This window comes from Panthera tigris, chromosome C2, assembly GCF_018350195.1.
Source record: "Panthera tigris isolate Pti1 chromosome C2, P.tigris_Pti1_mat1.1, whole genome shotgun sequence".
Lineage (NCBI taxonomy): Eukaryota > Metazoa > Chordata > Mammalia > Carnivora > Felidae > Panthera > Panthera tigris.
Window position 1 is genome coordinate 77,923,794 of NC_056668.1, and position 20,456 is coordinate 77,944,249.

A 20,456-nucleotide genomic window follows, 5' to 3' on the forward strand; every position below is an offset into this window, starting at 1 on the left:
GCCACCTAGGAAGTGAGGCAAGGCTCTGGATAAAGTGTGTTTCTCGAAGCTTTTAAAGGATGATCAGGAGACGGCTTGATGCAGAAGGCAGATTAATTAATTTTAGACAGAGGGAACAGCATGTGCAAACACGCACAGAGACATGTACAGAATGACTTCTTGGAAGACATGTGTTTGCACAGTATGTAAATGGAAATCATGAAAACAGAATTACCATAAAAAGGGAGGATAGCACCCACGAAGATTCTGACTCAGGATTGTGGAGATGAATTCCAGGCATCTCTCCTTTTAAAAGCTGTCCAGATGCAGAACCAAGGTTTTGAAAGACCAAGACATTTTCAGGAGCTGATCTAGGAATTTGAATCAGACCTACGAATTCCCAGGCACTGAGGTGGAACCGTTTTGAGCCTATACTCGAAGAATTTGTAGGCGGTGCTGGAAGATTTGCAGATTTACCCAACATTTCAGACTGGAATGCCTCAAAGTATTTCTAAGGCATGCTTGTCCAGTCCAAATAATTAATCACACCCTCCCTCAGTTTATCAAAATCTTTAACCTCCAGAGATGAACTTCTGCTTCTTGGTCTCTCAACCAAGATAACTGAGATAAGAGAGCATCATTGTATTATGTCACAGTCCCAACCGGGTCCTCGCAGAGAAATTGCTTTGTGAATGTTAATTCCGGTTTTTATACCCCTTTCCTGGAGACAAACTGCGCTTGACCAGGAGTTCTGTCAATACTCCTGTGAGCTTAAGACTCATTTTAACCACAACTGGGTCTTAATTTCCTCTTAAATTTTAAGTGCTAGATTCCTGAGCAGCACTGGGCTTCCTATCACACAGGCTAGGAGTTAGAGATGTCATTCTGCCCCTTACTAGCTGTGCAATCTTACAAAAGTTACTTATCTTTTCTAAGACTCATTTTCCACATCTCTAAAATGAAAATAATAATAATGCATCTATACCTCATAGTATTGTTGTGAATTTTAAAAATAGTACTATAGGGGTGCCTGGGTGACTCAGTCGGTTAAGCAGCCAACTTCAGCTCAGGTCATGATCTCACAGTCTGTGGGTTCAAGCCCCGCATCTGGGTCTGTGCTGATACCTCAGAGCCTGGAGCCTACTGCAGATTCTGTGTCTCCCTCTCTCTCTGCCGCTCCCCTGCTTGCACTCTGCTCTGTCTCTCAAAAATGAATAAACGTTAATTTTTTTTAAATATACTATAGAGCACTTAGTAAAATACAAAGCACACGTAAAATACTAAGTTGTGCCTTGGTGGCTCAGTCAGTTAAGCACCCGACCCTTGATTTCAGCTCAGGTCATGATTTCACAGTTCATGGAATCAAGCCCTGTGTTAGGCACTGCTCTGATGTTGCAAACCCTGCTTTGGGATTCTCTCTCTCTCCCTCTCTCTGCCCCTCTCCCACTTGTACGCTGTCTCAAAATAAATAAAAATAAAAATAAACAAAATAAAGTACTCAATTGTTATTAGCTATTAATACAAAGGTTATGATGGTGGTGGTGGTGATGATGAAAAAGGAGGAAGAGAAGGGGGAGGAGGATAAAACAACAGTGAAGAAGAATTCTTTTAAATTCCCTTTAAACATTTTTGCAACATTGATTGAATTAACAAATAAATTCATGAATAGGTGGTTAGAAGTAAATCCACTCAAAGACAGCTCCTCAAAACTATTACAGTTTTCATATATACAAAATCTTTCCATTCCAATTTCCTAAAACTTAATAAAGTAGTCATTAATTACATATATATAACACAAGTTTTTGTCTATTTGCCCGTTTGCTTGTCTGACACAGCTGGGTATACTTCATTATATTGGAAATTATAGTTAAGTTACCCTGACTTACTTAAAATACAGACTAAGCATTTTATATGAAGTTCCCTTTGTAGACAGCTGCCATAGGAGACCTTAGAAGATAAGGACCAGGAATAGTAGAATCAAAGACCCAATAGGAAACCTATGAGCGTGTCAATGCAGGAGTCATGTTACACTCATTTAGGATTCCTGGACAGAGTAACCAATAACAAATTCAGATATGAACCCAAGTAAGGAGTCACAAGGGCAGGCACTAAGGATTGTGCTCAAAGTCACTGATTTCGAATCAATTTTCTTCTGTGTGACATAAGGAAGGTGTTTCTTTACAGAAACAATACCAGGTATCCAGTCCAGAAATAATCTCCCCTAATGACCTGACAAATATTTATTGAGCCATTATTATGCTCCAGGATCTAAGGGTATAGTGGTGAGCTAAGTTCCTGTTCCTCCCATTCTTGCATTCTATAGAGGAAGGCACACCAACAAAGGATATGGGCACATTATAGAGATCTAGATAAAAGGGAGATGGGAATATCTGTGGGAATAGTATCTAGATAAAGTGAACAGCTAGTACAAAGGCCTTGAGGTGGGATCCATCATGTTTCATAAAACAGCAAGGAAGCAGGCATGACCAAGCAAAGGGAACAAGGAGGCTAGTTGAGGGAGATATAAGCAGAAGCCATATCACATGCTAGAACCACCACAATTTCTTTGCGATTTACGGATGTTTTTCATATTAAGTGGTTGTTATTCTCCACTTCACAGATGGAGAAACCAAGCCCCAGTAAAGTGACATGCATCTAGTACTAAGTGACAGAGGCAAGACCAGAATCCAGCTCTTTGGACCCCCAGCCCAGGCCATAACTTCCCATCTAGCTGCTTCTCACACTTATTTTTCCTACACAGCCAGGCAACTTTGTCTCTGTGTCATAGTACTATCAGTAAGAGGATATTTGAAAAGCTACACAAAAGACAAGACTCTGGGCACACCCCATCCTTCTCTCTTTTCCACAAAAGAACTGAATTGCTATTGAATAGCTCAAGTCCCCCACAGCACACCAGGGGCTAACAGGGGGCCCATCCCCTGAGGAGCTCTCTCCTCCCCTGAATTGACTTTGGGGTATTCACTTGATCAGAAGCCAAAGAAGCTGGCAGGAGAACAAGGCCTAATTTTGAGAAGGCAGCAGAGAGGAAAAAACAGTGGGACAAGATACAACAAATGCTCACTTCTTGCCACCTCCACTGTTTTTTTGTTTTCGTGTTTATTTTGTTTTTTGTTTTGTTGTTGTTGTTGTTATCATATTTTAATGGAAGAGCTGTCTGTATACTGAACTATGTTAGTTCAGCTCCTTGGGTACAGGAGACACAGCCCAGATCAGGCAAACCCAAAAAGAAGAGATAAATAAATACTCTGAGGAATCCCACAGAAATCCAAGAGCAGGAACTATTGCACAGTTGGGCTTTATGAAAGCTGGAAAACCACAAGGAATGAAAACTACTCCCTCAGAGGCTGTCTCTATCACGATTTCTATGTCTCTCCACACATGGCATCTTCTTCCTCTTGACCGTCAGGCTCCCTCTGCTTCCTACCAGTGTTTGCTCCTCTTTAATTCCACCTTGCCCATGAACTTTGTTTCCTTCATCCTGACTGTACATGAACTTCCAGATCTACTTTCACAGCCAACTAGTCTCTATAGCTGTTTCTCCCACTTTAAATCCTCAAGATCAGGAATTCTTTTAGTCCAAATCATACCTTTGAGCTGTCTTTTTGGGTCACAGGCCAGTTAATGGATTAGCTCCTCTTTTTTTTTTTTTTTTTAATGTTTATTTTTGAGAGAGACAGAGAGCAAGCAGGGGGAGGGGCAGAGCGCGGGGGTGGGGGGGCAGAGAGAGAGAGAGAGAGAGAGAGAGAGAGAGAGAGAATGAGAATGAATGGATCCAAAGCAGGTTCCAGGTTCTGAGCTGTCAGCACAGAGCCCAATGCGGGGCTCGAACCCACGAACTGCAAGATCATGAACTGAGTGGAAGTCAGACACTTAACCAACTGAGCCACCCAGGCACTCTGATTAACTCCTTTTTATCCTATCAGCTATGGCCAGGGGCTAAAGTCACGCAATAGAAAACAGGAACTGCCAGTGAGGGGCATTTTATTCTTCTTTTTCAGAACTGTTTAAGCTATTCTAATTCCTTTGTATTCCCATACAAATTTTAAAATAATATTGTCTATGCTTGCAAAAAATCTTGCTGAGATTTTGAAAGGAATTATGTTAAATCTATATGTCAAATATTGGAGAATTGATATCTTTACTATATTGTCTTCCAATCTATGAATATAGTACGTCTCCATTTATTTATATCTTCTTTGATTTCTTTCATCAGTATTTGGTAGCTTTCAGCATGCAAGTCCCATATATATTGTATTAGATTGATATTTATGGATTTTTTTCTTGATCATAAATGTTTTATTTTTAATTTGTTTTCAATTCTTTAATGCTAGATTCTAGAAATACAACTGATTTTCATACGTTGATCCTGTATCCTGAAACTTTCTTAAAGTAATTAATTCTGGGAATTTTTTGTAGATTTCTTAGAGTTTTCTACAAAAATTGTCATGCTATCTACAATTAGGGACAGTTTTTCTTTCTTCCTTTCTCATCTGTGTGTCTTTTATTTCCTTTTCTTGCCTTATTGTATAGGCTAGATCTCCCAGTACTATGTTGAATACTTGTAGTGAGAGTGTACTCTTTTGCCTTCTTCACAATCTCAAGAAGAAAGCACTGGTCTTTTTCCACTAGCATGTTAATTACAGGTTTTATGTAGATATTCTTTATCAAATTGAAAAAGTTCCCCTCTATTATTTTTCTAAGAGCTTTTATCATAAATGGGTGTGTTAAATTTCATCAAATGCTCTAGCAGCATTAATTGACCTGATCATGTAATTTTTCTTCTTTAGCCAGTTAATATGGCATATTACACTGATTAATTTTCTAACATTGAACCAGTCTTCCATCTCTAGACTAAACCCTCTTGGTTATGGTAAATAATTGTTTGTATGTATTGCTGAATTCTATTTGCTAACATTTTCATAAGAATTTTTGCATTTATATTCATGAGAGATATTGGTTTGTAGTTTTATTTTTGAATGTCTTTGTCTGGATTTAGTATCAGATTAATACTGGCTTCATAGAATGCACTGGGAATTGCTATTTCCTCTTCTATTTTCTGAAGAAGATTATGTAAATTGGTGTTCATTCATCTCTAAGCATTTCATAGAATTCTCCAGTGAAACCATCTGGGCCTAGAGATTTCTTTTTTCGGAGGCTTTAATTACAAATTCAGTTTCCTAATTGTTATAGGGCTATTCAAATTATCTATTTCATGTTGAGTGAGTTGTGGTCATTTGAGTGTTTTGAGGAATTGGGCCATTTCATCTCAGTTGGCAAATGTATATGTGCAGAATTTTTAGCTGTAATCACTTATTTTTTTGTACTTATTATTTTGTAGTTTGCAGGGTCTGTAGGGATATCCCATTTCATTTCTGATATTGGTAATCTGTATCTTCTTTTTTTTGTCAGCCTTGCTAAAAGTTTCTCAATTTTATTGAACTTTTTAAAAACATGTTAACGTTTATTTATTTTGAGAAAGGGAGAGAGACAGCAAGCATGCATGTAAGCAGAGGAGGTACAGAGAGAGAGGGAGAAAGAGAGAATCCCGAGCAGGCTCCATGCTGTCAGCACAGAGCCCAATGTGGGGCTTGATCCCACAAACCGTGAGATCATGACCTGAGCCAAAATCAAGAGTTGGACGCTCAACCAACTGAACCACCCAGACACCCTAAAATTTCATTGAACTTTTCAGAGAACTTTGCTTCATTAATTTTCTCTAATTTTTATTTTTATTGGCTTCTACTCTTATCATTTCCTTCCTTCTGTTCCCATTAAACTTGCTTTCTTATTGTTCTTGAAACAGGATTTTGGGTCATTGGTTTGAGACTTTTCCTCATATGATGTTAGCATTCTTCCTTTGGTGCTGTAAATTTCTCTCTCAGGACTGCTTTAGCTGAATCTCACACATTTTGATATGTTGTATTTTTATTTGGATTCGGCTCAATGTACTTTTGATTTCCATTGAAAGTTCCTCTTTGACTACTGGATTATTTAGAAACATGTTGTGTTGTTTCTAAGTGTTCAGAGATTTCCCTTTTATCTTCCAGTTATTAATTTCTTGTGTGATCCCACTGCAGTAAGAGAACATCCTCTGAATTATTTCAATTCTTTTAAATTTGGTGAAGTTTGTTTTGTGGCTCAGGATATGTTGGATCTTGGTAGATGTTCTGTGGGTGCTTAAAAAGAACATGTATTCTGCTTTTCCTGGGTGGAGTGTTCTATAAATGCTGATTGGGTTCTGTCGGTATGTTGAGTTCTAAATCCTTGCTGACTTCCTGCCTATTTATGATACAAATTATTAAGACAATGGTGTTGAAGACTATCATCATGGATTTGTCTATTTCTCCTTCCCATTCTATCAGTTTTCATTTCACATATTTTGCAGCTCTCTTGTTTAGTGCATACAGATTTAGGATTGTTCTGTCTTCTTGGTGGATTGATCATTTTATCATTACACAATTCTCTTTCTGTCCCTTGTAATTTTCCTTCCTTGGACATCTACATTTTTTATTAATTCACAGAGCACAGCATTTTAATTCTTAAACTTTATAGTTCTTTCTACTAAAAGACAAGTGGAAGCAGAGACTCCTTCTTCACACGGTTTACTCTTCTTAGACCTACCCTACCTTACCTAAAACAGGGCATCTGGGGACAACCTGGATACCTCAGAGAGTAAACACAATTTACTGTTTGCTAATCAGACCGCATGTTTATTCATAAGAGTCTATAATAGTTGTTTGTATAACAGCTGTAGTGGCCCAAATGCGTTGATAGCCTCAATATTAAGATAGAGGTCTTATTTATTTTTTTTTTACTAAAACACACACTGGCAGGCCCCTAAATAATAAAGATGAAGTTTAAATTATTGGTAAATTATCTCCAGAACCTATTACCTTTCTAAAAATTATTTTTCTAAAACTTATTTCATATCTTTCAGTAACTCAAACAAGAAATGCCTATCATGGTCACGAAGGAAACAGAACAGCAGTAGGATGCTGTAAACAGTAAACACTTTCTAAAATAATGATAATGATAATGCCTTCATTTCATTTCCTTGGTATAAATTATCCTACCACAGGGGCACCTGGGTGGCTCAGTCCATTAAGCGACCAACTCTTGATTGTAGCTCAGGCCATGATCTCATGGTTCATGGGTTTAAGTCCCATGCTTGGGATTCTCTCTCTCCCTTTCTCTCTGCCCCTCCCATGCTTTCTTTCTCTCTCTCTCTCTCTCTCTCTCTCTCTCTCTCTCTCTCAAAACAAATAAACTTAAAAAGAATTATCCTACCACAAATGATTTCAAGAAACCAAGGTAAGGTCACTGAACATGTAGTTGGAAGAGATGCACACAGTGTCTGTCATGACTGGGAGAGCCTACCACACATCGCTGTAAAGGGAACAAAGAGAGGTCAGTGCAAGGTAATGCGGAATGACAAGATGTTGGCAAACTGGAAATATATACCCTATTGAAAAGCATTTGAGGGGCCTCTGAGTGGCTCAGTCGATTAAGTGTCTGACTCTTGATTTCAACTCAGTCATGATCTCACAGTTTGTGGGATCAATCCCCATGTCACACTCTACTTGGGATGCTCTCTCCCTTTTTCTCTGCCCCTCTCCTGCACTCACTCACTCATTGTCTCTCTCTCAAAATAAATAAACATACATTTAAAATAAATAAAAATAATAAAAGCATTTGAATGACCTATGGATCTCCAGCTTGTCACTGCAGGAAAAAATAACATGAAAACTCCTTACCCTGGCATTCAAAATTCCGGATTTTCTGGTTCCTTTCTACTTTTCTAGCTTATTTATAGCTCTCTTACTCTTGATCACTATAATCCAGACACCTTGACAGTTTGTGGATCCCTGAGCCTCTGTCTGTTATTCTACAAATATTCTTCCCTCTTTCTGGGATTTAATTCCTCATAATATATTTTTGGAAATTTCTCTTCCTTCTTTAATCCTGGATATCGCCTTCACCAGAGCCTACAGTACAAATGCAACAAGTTCTATCCTCCCAAAAGATCATTTGCAGGACTGTATATCAGCATACATCATACTGTGTTTTGACTTCATTTACATATCCTCCTTCCCTCAAGACTCAGAACTCCCTGAACATGAAAATCTTGTCTTGTTGCTTCTGTATTTTCATCACTCAGGGTGGAGTCTGGCTTATGGGAGGAGTTTGGTGAACACACAAATGAACGTATGAATGAGTGAATATAAATAAATAGCAACAATGATGACAATAACAATAAGAGTCAACTCTCCTGTGGCACAGACCATGTGGCAAAAATTGTGAGCATTTTACATATTTTAAGTAATTTAACTCTTCAATTGATATCCCGTTTTACACCCCCATTTTATCAATGATAAAACTGAGGTCCGGAGGATACAAGAGATTTGTATGCCAAGGTCACATGGCTAGTAAGTGATGGAACTGGGCATTTCGCTGCATCAGACTTTTTTCACCTCTTGGCTCTTTTTGACTCCTCCCTAATTAGTAGCAGTCTTGGGAAAACAAACATTTCGAGGTACATTTCTGACTGCAGTAACTAAATGCCCTCGCTGTCCTATAATTCAGGTCACTCAGGGACCATTAGCTATCTGGATACATCTGCTGCCATGGGGAATTTATAGAGAAAAGCAATGTGTTTAATTAAGTGGTTGTCGAAAACACCCACCCAGTACAAATGGTTTCTGGCAACAGAGGTGAATTTGTTGCTGCCAGAGTGCTGCCACAGGTCATTAACATCTTAATGGATTTGAGGTACTTTCCAGCTTGAGTGCACAAAGGATGCAAGAAGTCTCCTTGGGCTGTGGGCTGCTTGAAGGCCCAGGGAAACGGAGGCAGGACTCAATGGGTGGACCCTGCTAGTGTCAGTGAAGGGCTTCAAACAGTAGACGACTCAATCAGAATTAAATTCAAGTCAAGTCCATGGTGGGTTCTGAGCCCCTCCCACATGCCAGACACCACTGGGAGGTGGGCAGAGATGGGCTTGGACAAAACATGAATCAGAGTCAGGCCCTGTCTCGAGGAATGCTTTCCTCACAAAGTGCGCAGTGAACTACACCATGTAGTATAACATAACAGAAAAAAGAGAGAAGATTCTTCTGGTTGAATTAAGATGGAAAGGCTTTATAGACATAACATCTCTGAAGGACAGGAAAGGTCTGAACAAACAGAAAGGAAGAAAGACATACCAAATAAGCAGAGTGAGTGAGTACAATCATGATGTCAAAGCACTGTGTCAGGAACATTTGGAGACCGGTGGACAGTCCAATTTGATAATTTGTAAAGGGGTATAACGGTAAATAAGGCTAGAGAGGAAAATTCATTCCATGGCGTGCAGGGTTTGAAAGATGCAGCAGAAGAGTATTTAGGCAGTGAGGAGCCACTGAAGTCCTCAGTCCATAAGCATGAAAGTGATCTGGACCAGTACTTCCCAAATTTTAATGAACATCAGAATTAACTGGGGATTCAGGCTCAGCATGTCTGGGGTGGCCCCTGAGGATTAGCCCTGCTAACAAATCCTTAGGAATGCTGATACTGCTCATTCCAAGACCACCCTTTGAGTAGCAAGGGTCTAGAATGGACGAATGTACACAAAAATGGATGGGGCTGGGGGGAGATACATTTCAGAATGTTATTTTGCATAGTACATTTATTATTCATGACTAAGACGGTTAGAAATCCCTGATTTCCAGGTTTTGGGGGGTCTTTCTACTTATTTTTAAATTATAAGTAGCAGTATTTTTCATTACAATGGTAGTTCAGCACGCCTTAGAATCAGACAGTGACAAGATAAAGTGTGATTGGCCTTAGTCCATCAGTGGCACCCACCAGCCCCTGTAAGTATTTGACTTTTTAGCTGATTCTGGGAAAAGACTAAATAATGTCAGATGCACAGCACAGGCAGAGTAAGATCTGGAGAGGAAAAGAGGAAAAGGTCTCTGAACCTGCTCAATGAATGTCTGCCCTCCTCCCTGCAAACAACAGACGATCAACAAAGAAACCAGACACAGGCGCAAAGATCATTGACGCAATTGAAACTGCGGCCATCGCTGTATCAGGAGATGAAAATTCACAAAAGCAGCACGAGCCATGTGATGAGAAGACAACAAGGCTGGGAGAGGGGTCCTGTGAAGTCAAGCCCTCCTGTGACCCTTAATAAGTGGTTGCCCTTAGGCAGGTCATTTAATCTCTGGGTTTCTTCATCCATAAAATAAAGCCAATAGTTCCTCCTGGCCTCCTCCCATGGGTCTGTCTGAGGATCACATGTGAGGGCAGGTGTGAAAGTGATCACCCACAGCGCTGCTTTGGGGATAAGTGTGCTCCAGGGGCACTCTGTGCCTGAGAGATACTGCCCAGTCGTCTGCTCCTCAACATCCCTTTCTGTCTTGGGATGCCTTTCTTTTCATTTAAACTTCTAGGATAGCTCTTTCTTCTGTGAAATCTTTTAAAATTAAGCAGAGATGCCCTGCATACTTCCATGTACCCCACAAAGCCCAAGGAACAGAATTCTGAGTTTATCCAACATGTTTCTGCCAGAGGAATAACAGACTACAATCCAATAAGGGGTACACATGGAATCTGGCCACAATAGCAAAAAGACCATTTTCGCAAAACTGGGGGAAGCATAATGCTTCGGGGCCCTACCTCTGCTACTTTGTGGCCCTGGGACACTTCCAAGCCTTGATTTCTTCACCTGCAAACTGGAAGTAATGTTTCCTACCTCAGATAATTGCTCTGAAGATTGGATTAACTGAAGAAGAACATTTTTAACTACAAAGTGCTGTAGAATATTATTTTCTTCATCAAAAAATAAATGGAGAATGCCTTAATGTATTTTCATTTCTCTTTCCAACTGTGTAGTCTTACTCTGCACTACTGGTATATATCCCTTACTGAGGGCTTCAGTTTTTAAAGAATAATATATATCCTTAGGGGCAGCTGGGTGGCTGAGTCAGTTGAGCATCTGACTTCAGCTCAAGTCATGATCCCGTGGTTCGTGGGTTTGAGCCCCACATCAGGCTTTGCACTGACAGTGTGGAGCCTGCTTTGGATCCTCTCTCTCCTTCTCTCTCTGCTCCTTCCCCACTTGTATTCTCTCTCTCAAAAATAAATAAACATTATGGGGTGCCTGGGTGGCTCAGTCAGTTAAGCATCTGACTTCAGCTCAGGTCATGAGCTCACGGTTTGTGAGTTCAAGCCCCACATTGGGCTCTGTGCTGACAGCTCAGAACCTGGAACCTGCTTCGGATTCTATCTCCCTCTCTCTCTATCCCTCCCCAACCAGTGCTCTGTCTCTCAAAAATATAAATAAATGTAAATAAATAAACAAACAAACAAACGTTAAACAATTTTTTTAAAATATATAAATCCTTACATTTACATAACCACTGACATTTTGGAAAGTAATCATCTAACAATAGGTGAGTGATCAAGTAACTTCACAAAACCTACATGATAACAAGAAAAAACCTAAGGGAAGTGCCATTTAGAAATCATCAAAACCATATGTATTATACCAATCTAATGGCAAATGGAGGAAAATCACTTAGCAGAACACTTGGTACAATTTAAATGTTATTTATTAATATTATAACAATCTTTGGCAAACATGCATGAAGAAAAGCTGGAATGAAAAAATACTACAAAAATTAACAATGGCTGTGCTTCTTTCAAGAAAAGTGAATTTCTAATGGACTAAAGACTACATTAAAACAAATGCCCTAATTAAAAAAAAAAAAAATGGCAAAACCTACTTAAGTTTACTGAGGTACACTGATCGTGAGTAGCAGAACCAGGATTCAGACCCAAGGCTTCTGACTCCAAATTCAAGACTCTTTCTAGGATGCCAGGCTGCCTCCTTGACTTTACTTCCGTTCTATTGTCTATGTGTTCAACGTAGCCAGTTAATCGGATTTCACATATTTTTTATACCAAAGTGCAAGGATAGAAACCTGGCTGGGTTTAGGGGAAGGTAGGCAATGAGAAACACTGTAAGTATTTTCCACAAGATAAAGACTGAGAGTTACTTGACTCCCCCACCCCCCCACCCCAACCACCAGAGGCAAGTCTTCCCATGTAGCAACAAGAGGAATGAGAACATCCCCCCAACCATTTCAGACTAATGTGCTTAAAGGAAGATCCCATCTCCTCCCGCCTCTTTAAGCACCATACACAAAGACATCTTGAGTACATTCTACTGAAGAGCCACTTCAGTGCCATTATAACACAATTTTTGAGACTTTGGAAGTGTCAAGATGTTCTCCTTGGTGCTGGCTTAATGGATCACTTCTGAAAGTATACACACAATTTCTTCAAAAACTAGTTTCCCAGAAGGACCAAGAAGGGCAATAAGAGGAGGAGATAAAGTTAAGATAGACACCGTGTTGTCTTTAGAGCTGTAGAGGCATGTAAAGCTCCAGGATGGACTGGACTAGAGGTCTGGGTCCTAAGTGGCATCTTCTCAGGGTACTATTCTTAATGGTTTCAGCTAATTGGGATCTAACTGGAGTTGATGGTTGCATCTCTCTAGTTCTCCTGTCGGCCTCTCTCTCCATCTCCTCATAGCCTATATCCAAGTGCCTTCAAACTAATCTTTCTAATTTAACTGAATAATATACCAGTATAAATTTAGAACATCGCAAAACAGCTCACCCGAGTTTGGGTGACATCACTTGAAAAATGCTTTTACCGATTTAATGTTACTTTACACCCTTAGATTCTATAGAAGGCTATAAGAAACAAATATGTCAAGATTACTGTCCCTTTTGAGCACACTACTTAAGACAGTATCTGGATGCATATGTAAATCCATCCATTCAACATCTCCATGTGGATGTCCTATGGACACCTCAGACACATTTTTTTCCCCAAAACTGTACTCAGCAAGTTCTATAAGAAGGGAATGACAAGATTGTTGGGATAATTAAATAACACTGCAGGCACAAAGTTTCTTCTGCATTGTTTGGCATATGGCGGTTTCTCAATAAAGTAGAGTTATCGTTTCCTTCTAAGCCTGGAATGGCGACACAGGGAACCCATCAGTTTCCCAGGCCAAAGCCCAAGAATTGGCCTGAACTCCTACCTCACAGACAATTAAACAGAGAGATCCACAAAGCCTTGCTCTGTCAATTGTTAGTTTGCCTCTCAGTCCCATATGCACCCTTCAGTATATGCTCTATGATTAACAACAGAATCCTGTCATGCATTTTTCTTTCAAGTGTGCACCATGTTATGTTTTTGCAGAAAAGAGCACAAGAGGGTTGTAACAGAAAGAAGGGGCTTTTTATAATTTCCAGCTTGGGCTGGGGGTCAGCAGTGTAGGTGTGAGAACCCCAATGTCTTCTGCCCTAGCCAGAATACAGAATACAGACCCTCAGCAGCCTCTGCTTGGCATGAAGCTTCCCTCAGCTGCCTGTCCAGAGTTAAACCTATTCTTCAATAAAGAAGGTGACTTTTGTGGAACTGGACAATAGTTTTTAAATGCTGGAACTATATTTCCTCAAGTTTTTTTCTATGTATTTACAATATCACAGCCACAGACATGGCATACCTGGAAGCTTATTCTGCATTAACATATTCCCTGTTGCTTTCTAAAGTTTAGACAATCAATAAAGCAATAAATTGAACTCTGATATCTAGTGTTTGCTGACTTCCATGATGGAATCACTGCCCCCAGGGTCAATTCCAAGCCATGTACATGACACCACTGAATGTGTAGCGGAGAAAAGAGGTACAGTAGCAAGTTATCATGTAGTATTTCCACTACGCAAGCATAATAGGCATAAATCACCCCAACAGCAAATCAACAGCAAAACAAAGTAAAAAAAAAAAAAAATCAGAAAGTAAGGAGTTTTGACTACATCACCTTTAAGTTTAATTCACTTGGTGTGATATTTTATGTTTTAATAATTAACAACCAACTCTCAAAATTCCTGAAATTGTAATGTTGACCTCTCATAAGCCAGTGTGAACCAGCTCCAGTATGCCACTGGATCAGACCCTCGCTGATATTGCACAAGCATCTAGTGTGGCAGCCAGCCTTCCAGCCATCCATTGATCCTTCACATTTCAAACATGTACAGGCCATACACCCTCATCCATAATTCCAAATTCAATAAAGCCCTGAAAATGGCGCAGCTGTGGCTCAGACGCGCTTTATGGTAAGCCAGATCTGATCCAACATGCAGTCATCTATTCTATGTTGAATATGACAGGTTTTCCTGCAAAAATTTTAGTGTGTTTGATTATGGGGGGCTGTCGCAGGCCTCCACTTGGAGCATAAAATGCATATGTATTGTTTTACCTTTCTAAAATCTGAAAAATTCTCAATCTGATTCATATCGGATTCCAGGGGTTTTAGATAAGGGATTGTGAGCCTTCAGTGATCTTTTTAAATTGAAATATAGTCACACTTTCTCACCAATCAGTGCCTCCCCATCGCCTACAGGGTAGAATCTAAGTTCTTAAATAAGATACACAAGGCCCTTAAGCTCACGATACTCCCCACATCACACTCCTATATCAAACCATTTCTGGGGCTCTGACCAACCATGACTAAAGGTTGAGCTGTGATGAGTGACCCCGCACCTATACCTTACACCCTTTGGGAAAGAATTGGAACCGAGCTAGTACAGGAGAGCAGTCTGCCTTCCTTGCTTTACCCCTTATGTGATCTCAGCTGTCCACTTCCTCGTCCCACATCTCCATTTCTCATCTGTCACATGACAATCACAAAACCAGCAAGGTTGTAGTGAACATAAAGCAAGTTCATGGTCATAAAGTTATTTTTTAATGTGCTATATATATATATCATTGGAAGGGTTTTTCACTCTTATCATTCTGAAACTGGAATACTTGTTTGAAAGCAAACATTCTTTCAACTGTTGGATGAGTAACTAGGGGTTTCTCATCTCCATAAAAGGAGCTAACCATTGATGTGCATAAAGCCCAGTCATTGCTGTCACACACACAAAAAAGTGTTACACTTGAAAAGAGTTATGTATGGTTGGCACAGTTGGGGAAGCTGGTGTATAGTACAGCCTCTGTAACTCATAAAAACTGACTGGATGGATGGGTCTTATCCCATTAGAAAAAAAGAGAAAGGGAAAAGCATAGCCCCAGGCTCGTACTTCTCTGGGCCTATATGTTTATTGGTTTATTTAGTTCTTTCTTTTGTTCTGTTTTGCTGTTGTTATTTTGGGGATTTCGTGCTGATATTGATTGCTTTTATCGTTGCTTTTGCCTTTCCTACATTGGTGCACTACAAAGACTTAAGTGTGAAAGGTCATTCAAAACCTCCATGCATGCCCTTCCTTTGACAAATGCCTCCAATCTTCTTCTTGAACAGTCACAGTGACTGGGAGCCTATTTATTTAGCCCACATGCCTGGACCATCTTCTTTGCAACTGGCAGCTTTTTCCACTACGAGAAGACAGTCTGAACCAGCTTTAAGGTTTAACAGGAAAAGAAAAGCAACTGGCAAATTCTTACTATGGTAGAAATGACTGGATTCAAATCTTTCTTAAAAGTAGCTTTAGATGGAGAGTAGGAAGAGGTATGAAAGGATTTTGGCAGAGAGGAAGACCAAAAAGAACACAAAAGAACTACCGTTGAAAGAGAAGAAATGGTTCCAAAGTGCAAAGGAGAAAAGTCTGACAGCAAATGAAAATAATTGCTTAAAATTCCACACGCACATGATACATCCCTCATTACTGTCTGTAACATAAATGTATATACCACAAAGCAAAAGAGACATAGAAAACTAGATGCCAGATAGTCTTCACCAACCCTTTGAGCTTCCTATTAGGTTCAGAGCTAGATGCAAAACTTGGGTCTTGGGGCACACCTGTTCAGATTTATCTGAAAACTGCTGGTTTTATCAATCATCCCAGTTGACGATAAATCAAACTGACAGAATTATGGTGCTAAGTCTTAATACAGATCACACAGTCTGATTTATCTTGGGTCAAATTGATATCTAAAGACCTTTATAATCATGAAACAAAAAGATTCCAAACAAAAATAAGCCACATTTCTATACAAAAAAGACCAAGCAATTAAAGCATGTACTATTAAAAAAAAAACAAAAAAAACACAAAAAAAAAACCCCTGCTGATTCTATTATTTGAGAATTAATTCAAAAAGCTACTACTGGATTTTGAAAGACCATATTTGGGCATTCTTTCTTATAAATGAAATGCACTGTAGGAACACAACAGGTTAAGTATCTACTTCTGATTAGACCTTCAGAATTCAAGGAGACATCTGTCCTAATCAAGGCAGACTTTTTTATTTGCACAAGTCAAATTTTACTTTGCAGATGGCAGGTGGTGTTGGAAAAGGGTTGGTAAAAGTGAATAAGCAAAAAGCCTCAATTATACACTTTTTTTTTCATAGAGATAACCCAGAGATGAAAGATATAGAGATGGATAGGACAAAAATAAAGGCAGAGGCTACCAAACAAACACAAACAAAAGGCCTTTACCAATAGACAAAACTTGTGAACAGAGGAGGGACACTGATGTCTGATAAAAATCCACCATGTGCTGGGGACTTTGCTAAGAGTTTTACCATGCTGTCTCATTTAGCCCTCGTAACAACTCCTCAGGTACTTATCACTATCTCCAGTTTATACATGAAGAAACAAATGCTTAGACATGGTCAGGTTGTCTTTCTAATTTCATTTTCACTCAATTCTTAGAACCCATTTGAAACAAGAATGTAACATGGCCATCAGGCAGATGGATCCACAGGTGACCTGGTTCTACACTCCATTGATGGAGAGATTTTGTTCTGCTGGACTAGAAGACTGGACATTCAAGTATTGTCTGTACCAACCCCACCCTCCCAAAACTTAGTCAAAGAAAATGTCCGGCCCAGGAGTGAAAGATTAAATGCTTCTTTACTCAAGGTATAGGAATTACTGAGCTTTTCTGCTAGAGCCTTTGGAGACAGAAAACTTAGTGAGTATCCAAAATGGAGTTCTCACTATATTCTCCATTTAGTGTTATGTATTCTGTAGCAGAAAAGAGGTGCCTCTTTCTCTTATTATGTGAATATATTACTTATTATTGTAAAGACCATGGCATTCTTGATATTCTACTGGCGGGTGGAGAAAAAGTCATAGACACTAGAATTTCGGGGCAAGACACAAGGTAACTCTCTTCATGGTGTCATTTTCAATGAAAGCCCTTAGAGCTAAGATAAGCCTCAGGGATGAATGGAGAACTTCTGGAAGGAATAAAGTCTCAAGTGTTACACTCGGTTTTTAACCTAACTCTGGACTGGTGGCTTGTCTTTTCTATCCCGCATGATTTTGTAGGGATGTTATGTACAGCTCATGTTATTGTACATAAAATTCAAACTGTATATATTGACCTCATTTGTCTTTTCTAACCTTCCTTTCCACTGTACCCAGAGTGGGATGGTTAGTAGCCTCATGTAGCTAGAATGAGAGTAGTTGTAAGAGACAGAGACTCGAACCAAAGAGATCAGAGAGAAGAGTCCAGTGCAACAGTCCTTGAGAGCTATCAAGACCTAAGGAGTCATAGTGATAGCTGACTATACCCAGAAAATTGTTGTAGGAGTCAACCCTAGTCATGTATCAGCCATAGGGCACCACAAAACTTGACTCGCTAACTGGGGGTAATGCCAACCAATTATTTTGCATGGCATCCAGAAGAAATTCTGCCATAGATCTATCTCCCATTCTGTGACAGTGGTCACAGGAAAATGTTAGATTCCCATGGCCCCTCACTTAGCCATAACTACTCACTCTGTCAAGAGCCAGAAGCCTTGAATTGTCTCTCCAGGAGTCTTCGCCATGTGGCCTTTCAAGTCTTCCATGGCAGTCTCAATGGCCCCTGGCTGAGTGGGAAAAAGAAAATATCTAGTTTAGAGAAAACTGAGCCCTCTTTGTGCTTATGATTAATGAGTATAACCCATAGCCTTCTCCAAAAAGCTGATGGGAAAGATAGTTCTCACATTTGTCTGTTTCCTCTAGGCATAGCATGCCGGAGAGCTTAGTCTTGAACTCTGGTATTTACTAAGCTGTTCTCCTTAGGTGGGACCAAAGTAATCCAAGTCCTGTCTTCCATGATCTTACTCATACCTTCTCACAGAAAGGAAGACACCCATTTTCAGAAGGCCAATTTTCCCAAACATGTTTATCAGAAAGTTCAAAGGATTTAGCAATATGTACATTTTTAAAATCAAATCTTTCTCTCTTTAAAGAGCACCTGGCAATAAAATACCTAAGAGAAATCTTTTTCTAATATTCTGACCATAATTTTAGATGATTCTGGGAAATTAACTTTTTTGTCTCCTTACCTTGCTTTCTTCACCCTTCTCCAAGCAGGTGCTTCTACTTATGGGCCTACCTCTAGCTTAAAATTTGATTAACCCTTTTCATGATAAGAAATTCATAGACCTCTATCTCAGTGATTCCTAAACTTCAGTACACATCAGAATCAAAAAACACAGATTTATGGGCTCTGTTCCCAGAGTTTATGATTTAGGAGGTCTGAAGTGGGCCTGAGAACTTGCATTTCCAACAGGTTCCCAGGTGATGCTGTTGATGCAGGACTGCACTGAGAACTACTGTTCTCTAGACAGTTATTCTCAACCTTGGCTACATATCAAATTATGAGGAGAGCCTTTAAAACTCCTAGTGCCCAGGCTGCATGCCAGGGCCATTACAGAAGATACTCAGTGGATATCTGCCATGTGGGACCCACATATCAGTACCTCAGGAGTTTTGCAGGCATCCCAGGTGACTCCAATGTGCAGCAAACGTTGAGAACCACTGCAGCCCAGGAATTATCTTGGCTTTTTTATAGGTGTGGAAACAGGCTAGTGTGGGGAACCAACCTGTCAAGTTCACTCAGCTAAGAAGGGGTGGAGACAAGACGAGAAAACAAACATTCCATCGCTCCACCTACAAATGTAGTTCTGGCCTCATCCCAGCCCTGAGCTACTGACAAGTAGGTTCTCGGTTCTTGAATATTCTCTATATAATAGGGCTTTAATACTAACCACCTAATCTTCTCTAAATATTAACAGTCCTAATCCTCCCAGCCTGAGACTGTTCTCTCACAAAAGGAAACAGGGACACTAGTCTGGCCTAGGATCCGTTCAAATGTCTTTTCCTCTCAGAGCTAGGGTGGTGGTAGGATTTGGGTTTGCTTGCTTTCTCAGTGTATGATAAAACACTGTGAAACATTTTGGCTACAAAGTCCATTGGTCAAAAAAACAAAAAAAAAACAAAAAAAAACTTATGAGAATCCATATAGGAAAAACAGGAAAAGAATGACGCTGCTTCAGATAAAGTGGTAGAAAATGATGCAGAGCTCTACCCCTCCCCTACGATTCACTCAGCACAGCCCACGTCATCCAGGAAATGTCCACTGAACAGAGTCGAGTGACCGCGGATCCTATTCCATATCTGTCATAAATGAGTTCTGTAACCTCTAGGCAATTATTTTAGTTTTCTTGGCCTCCATTTCCTTATCTATAAAGACAACTGAGGCGACAGAACCAAAGCTTTCTGAGCCAAGCTGATGATGAAAGCCTCCTGGAAGTCTTTAAGAAAATAAGATCACAGCCCTTACACCGAGACATTCTGATTTTCTCATTTTAACACATTTCCTGTTGAATTGAACAGTCAGCCAGTGGACTGAATGATTTCTGACTCCTCTGCTGCTGGTTCACTGTTGTCAGAAAGCGAACAAGGCAGACCGTGCCTGCTGGAAGCTGTGAGTCATAAAATCAGTGAATTCTGGAGCATTAATCAAGCATCCCTTGAACACCCACTGACAAAGAAGACTGCACCAGCATCACTGGTCCCAGTGACCCTCCTGGCAGGACCAAATAATGCTGGAGGGAAATTCCCTATGATCCCATGACAGTGCCCATCCCCCATGCCATTCTTCCCACAATGCAGCCTGACTGCCCCAGGCCCAGTGCTCAAAATCATACTTTCTTTGATGACTCATCAGGTGATTTTTCCTGTCTCTCTTATACTTACATGATTTCTTCCTCAGCTAATATAACTCAGTAGTGAAACTAAGACTTTTCAGAAGAAGAAAAAAAGACTGTAAGGGAAATTGGAGAATAATGAAATAGTCCTAAAATAAGCATTTTGTTGAATGCTTTTACACCAGGCACTTTGCCAAAACATGTGAAGATGAATATAAAACTGTAGACTTTTTCAAAACCTTACTTGTCTTCCCTATGGAAAGCAATTGGAAAAAATCTATCGAAATGATCTATTCTTTGATCGACACATTCCACTTCTGTGAAGTTATACTATGGATGTTCTTGCATTTGTGCAAAGTAACAGCTGTATATCCAGTGTTCTTTGCAGCCTTGTTTGTGGATAGCAAAATTTTGGAAACAATGCGAATATCTGTCAATAGGGGACTTGTTAGATACATTATAGGACA

At 39.8% G+C, this 20,456-nt stretch overlaps 1 protein-coding gene across 5 annotated transcripts in view; it reads right to left on the reverse strand.

Annotated features, from left to right (window-relative positions):
• The window catches only part of TPRG1 (tumor protein p63 regulated 1), a 122,694-nt gene that overhangs the window by 82,686 nt on the left and 19,552 nt on the right, over positions 1-20,456 (reverse strand). For all 5 annotated transcript variants that reach the window (XR_006207562.1, XM_007083559.2, XM_042956490.1 and 2 more), the window contains exon 3: positions 17,789-17,880. Coding sequence is in view for 4 of the 5 variants with exons in the window: in XM_007083559.2 (XP_007083621.2) it covers positions 17,789-17,880 (92 nt within the window). In the remaining variant the exon portion in view is untranslated. The remainder of the gene's footprint in view (positions 1-17,788; positions 17,881-20,456) is intronic.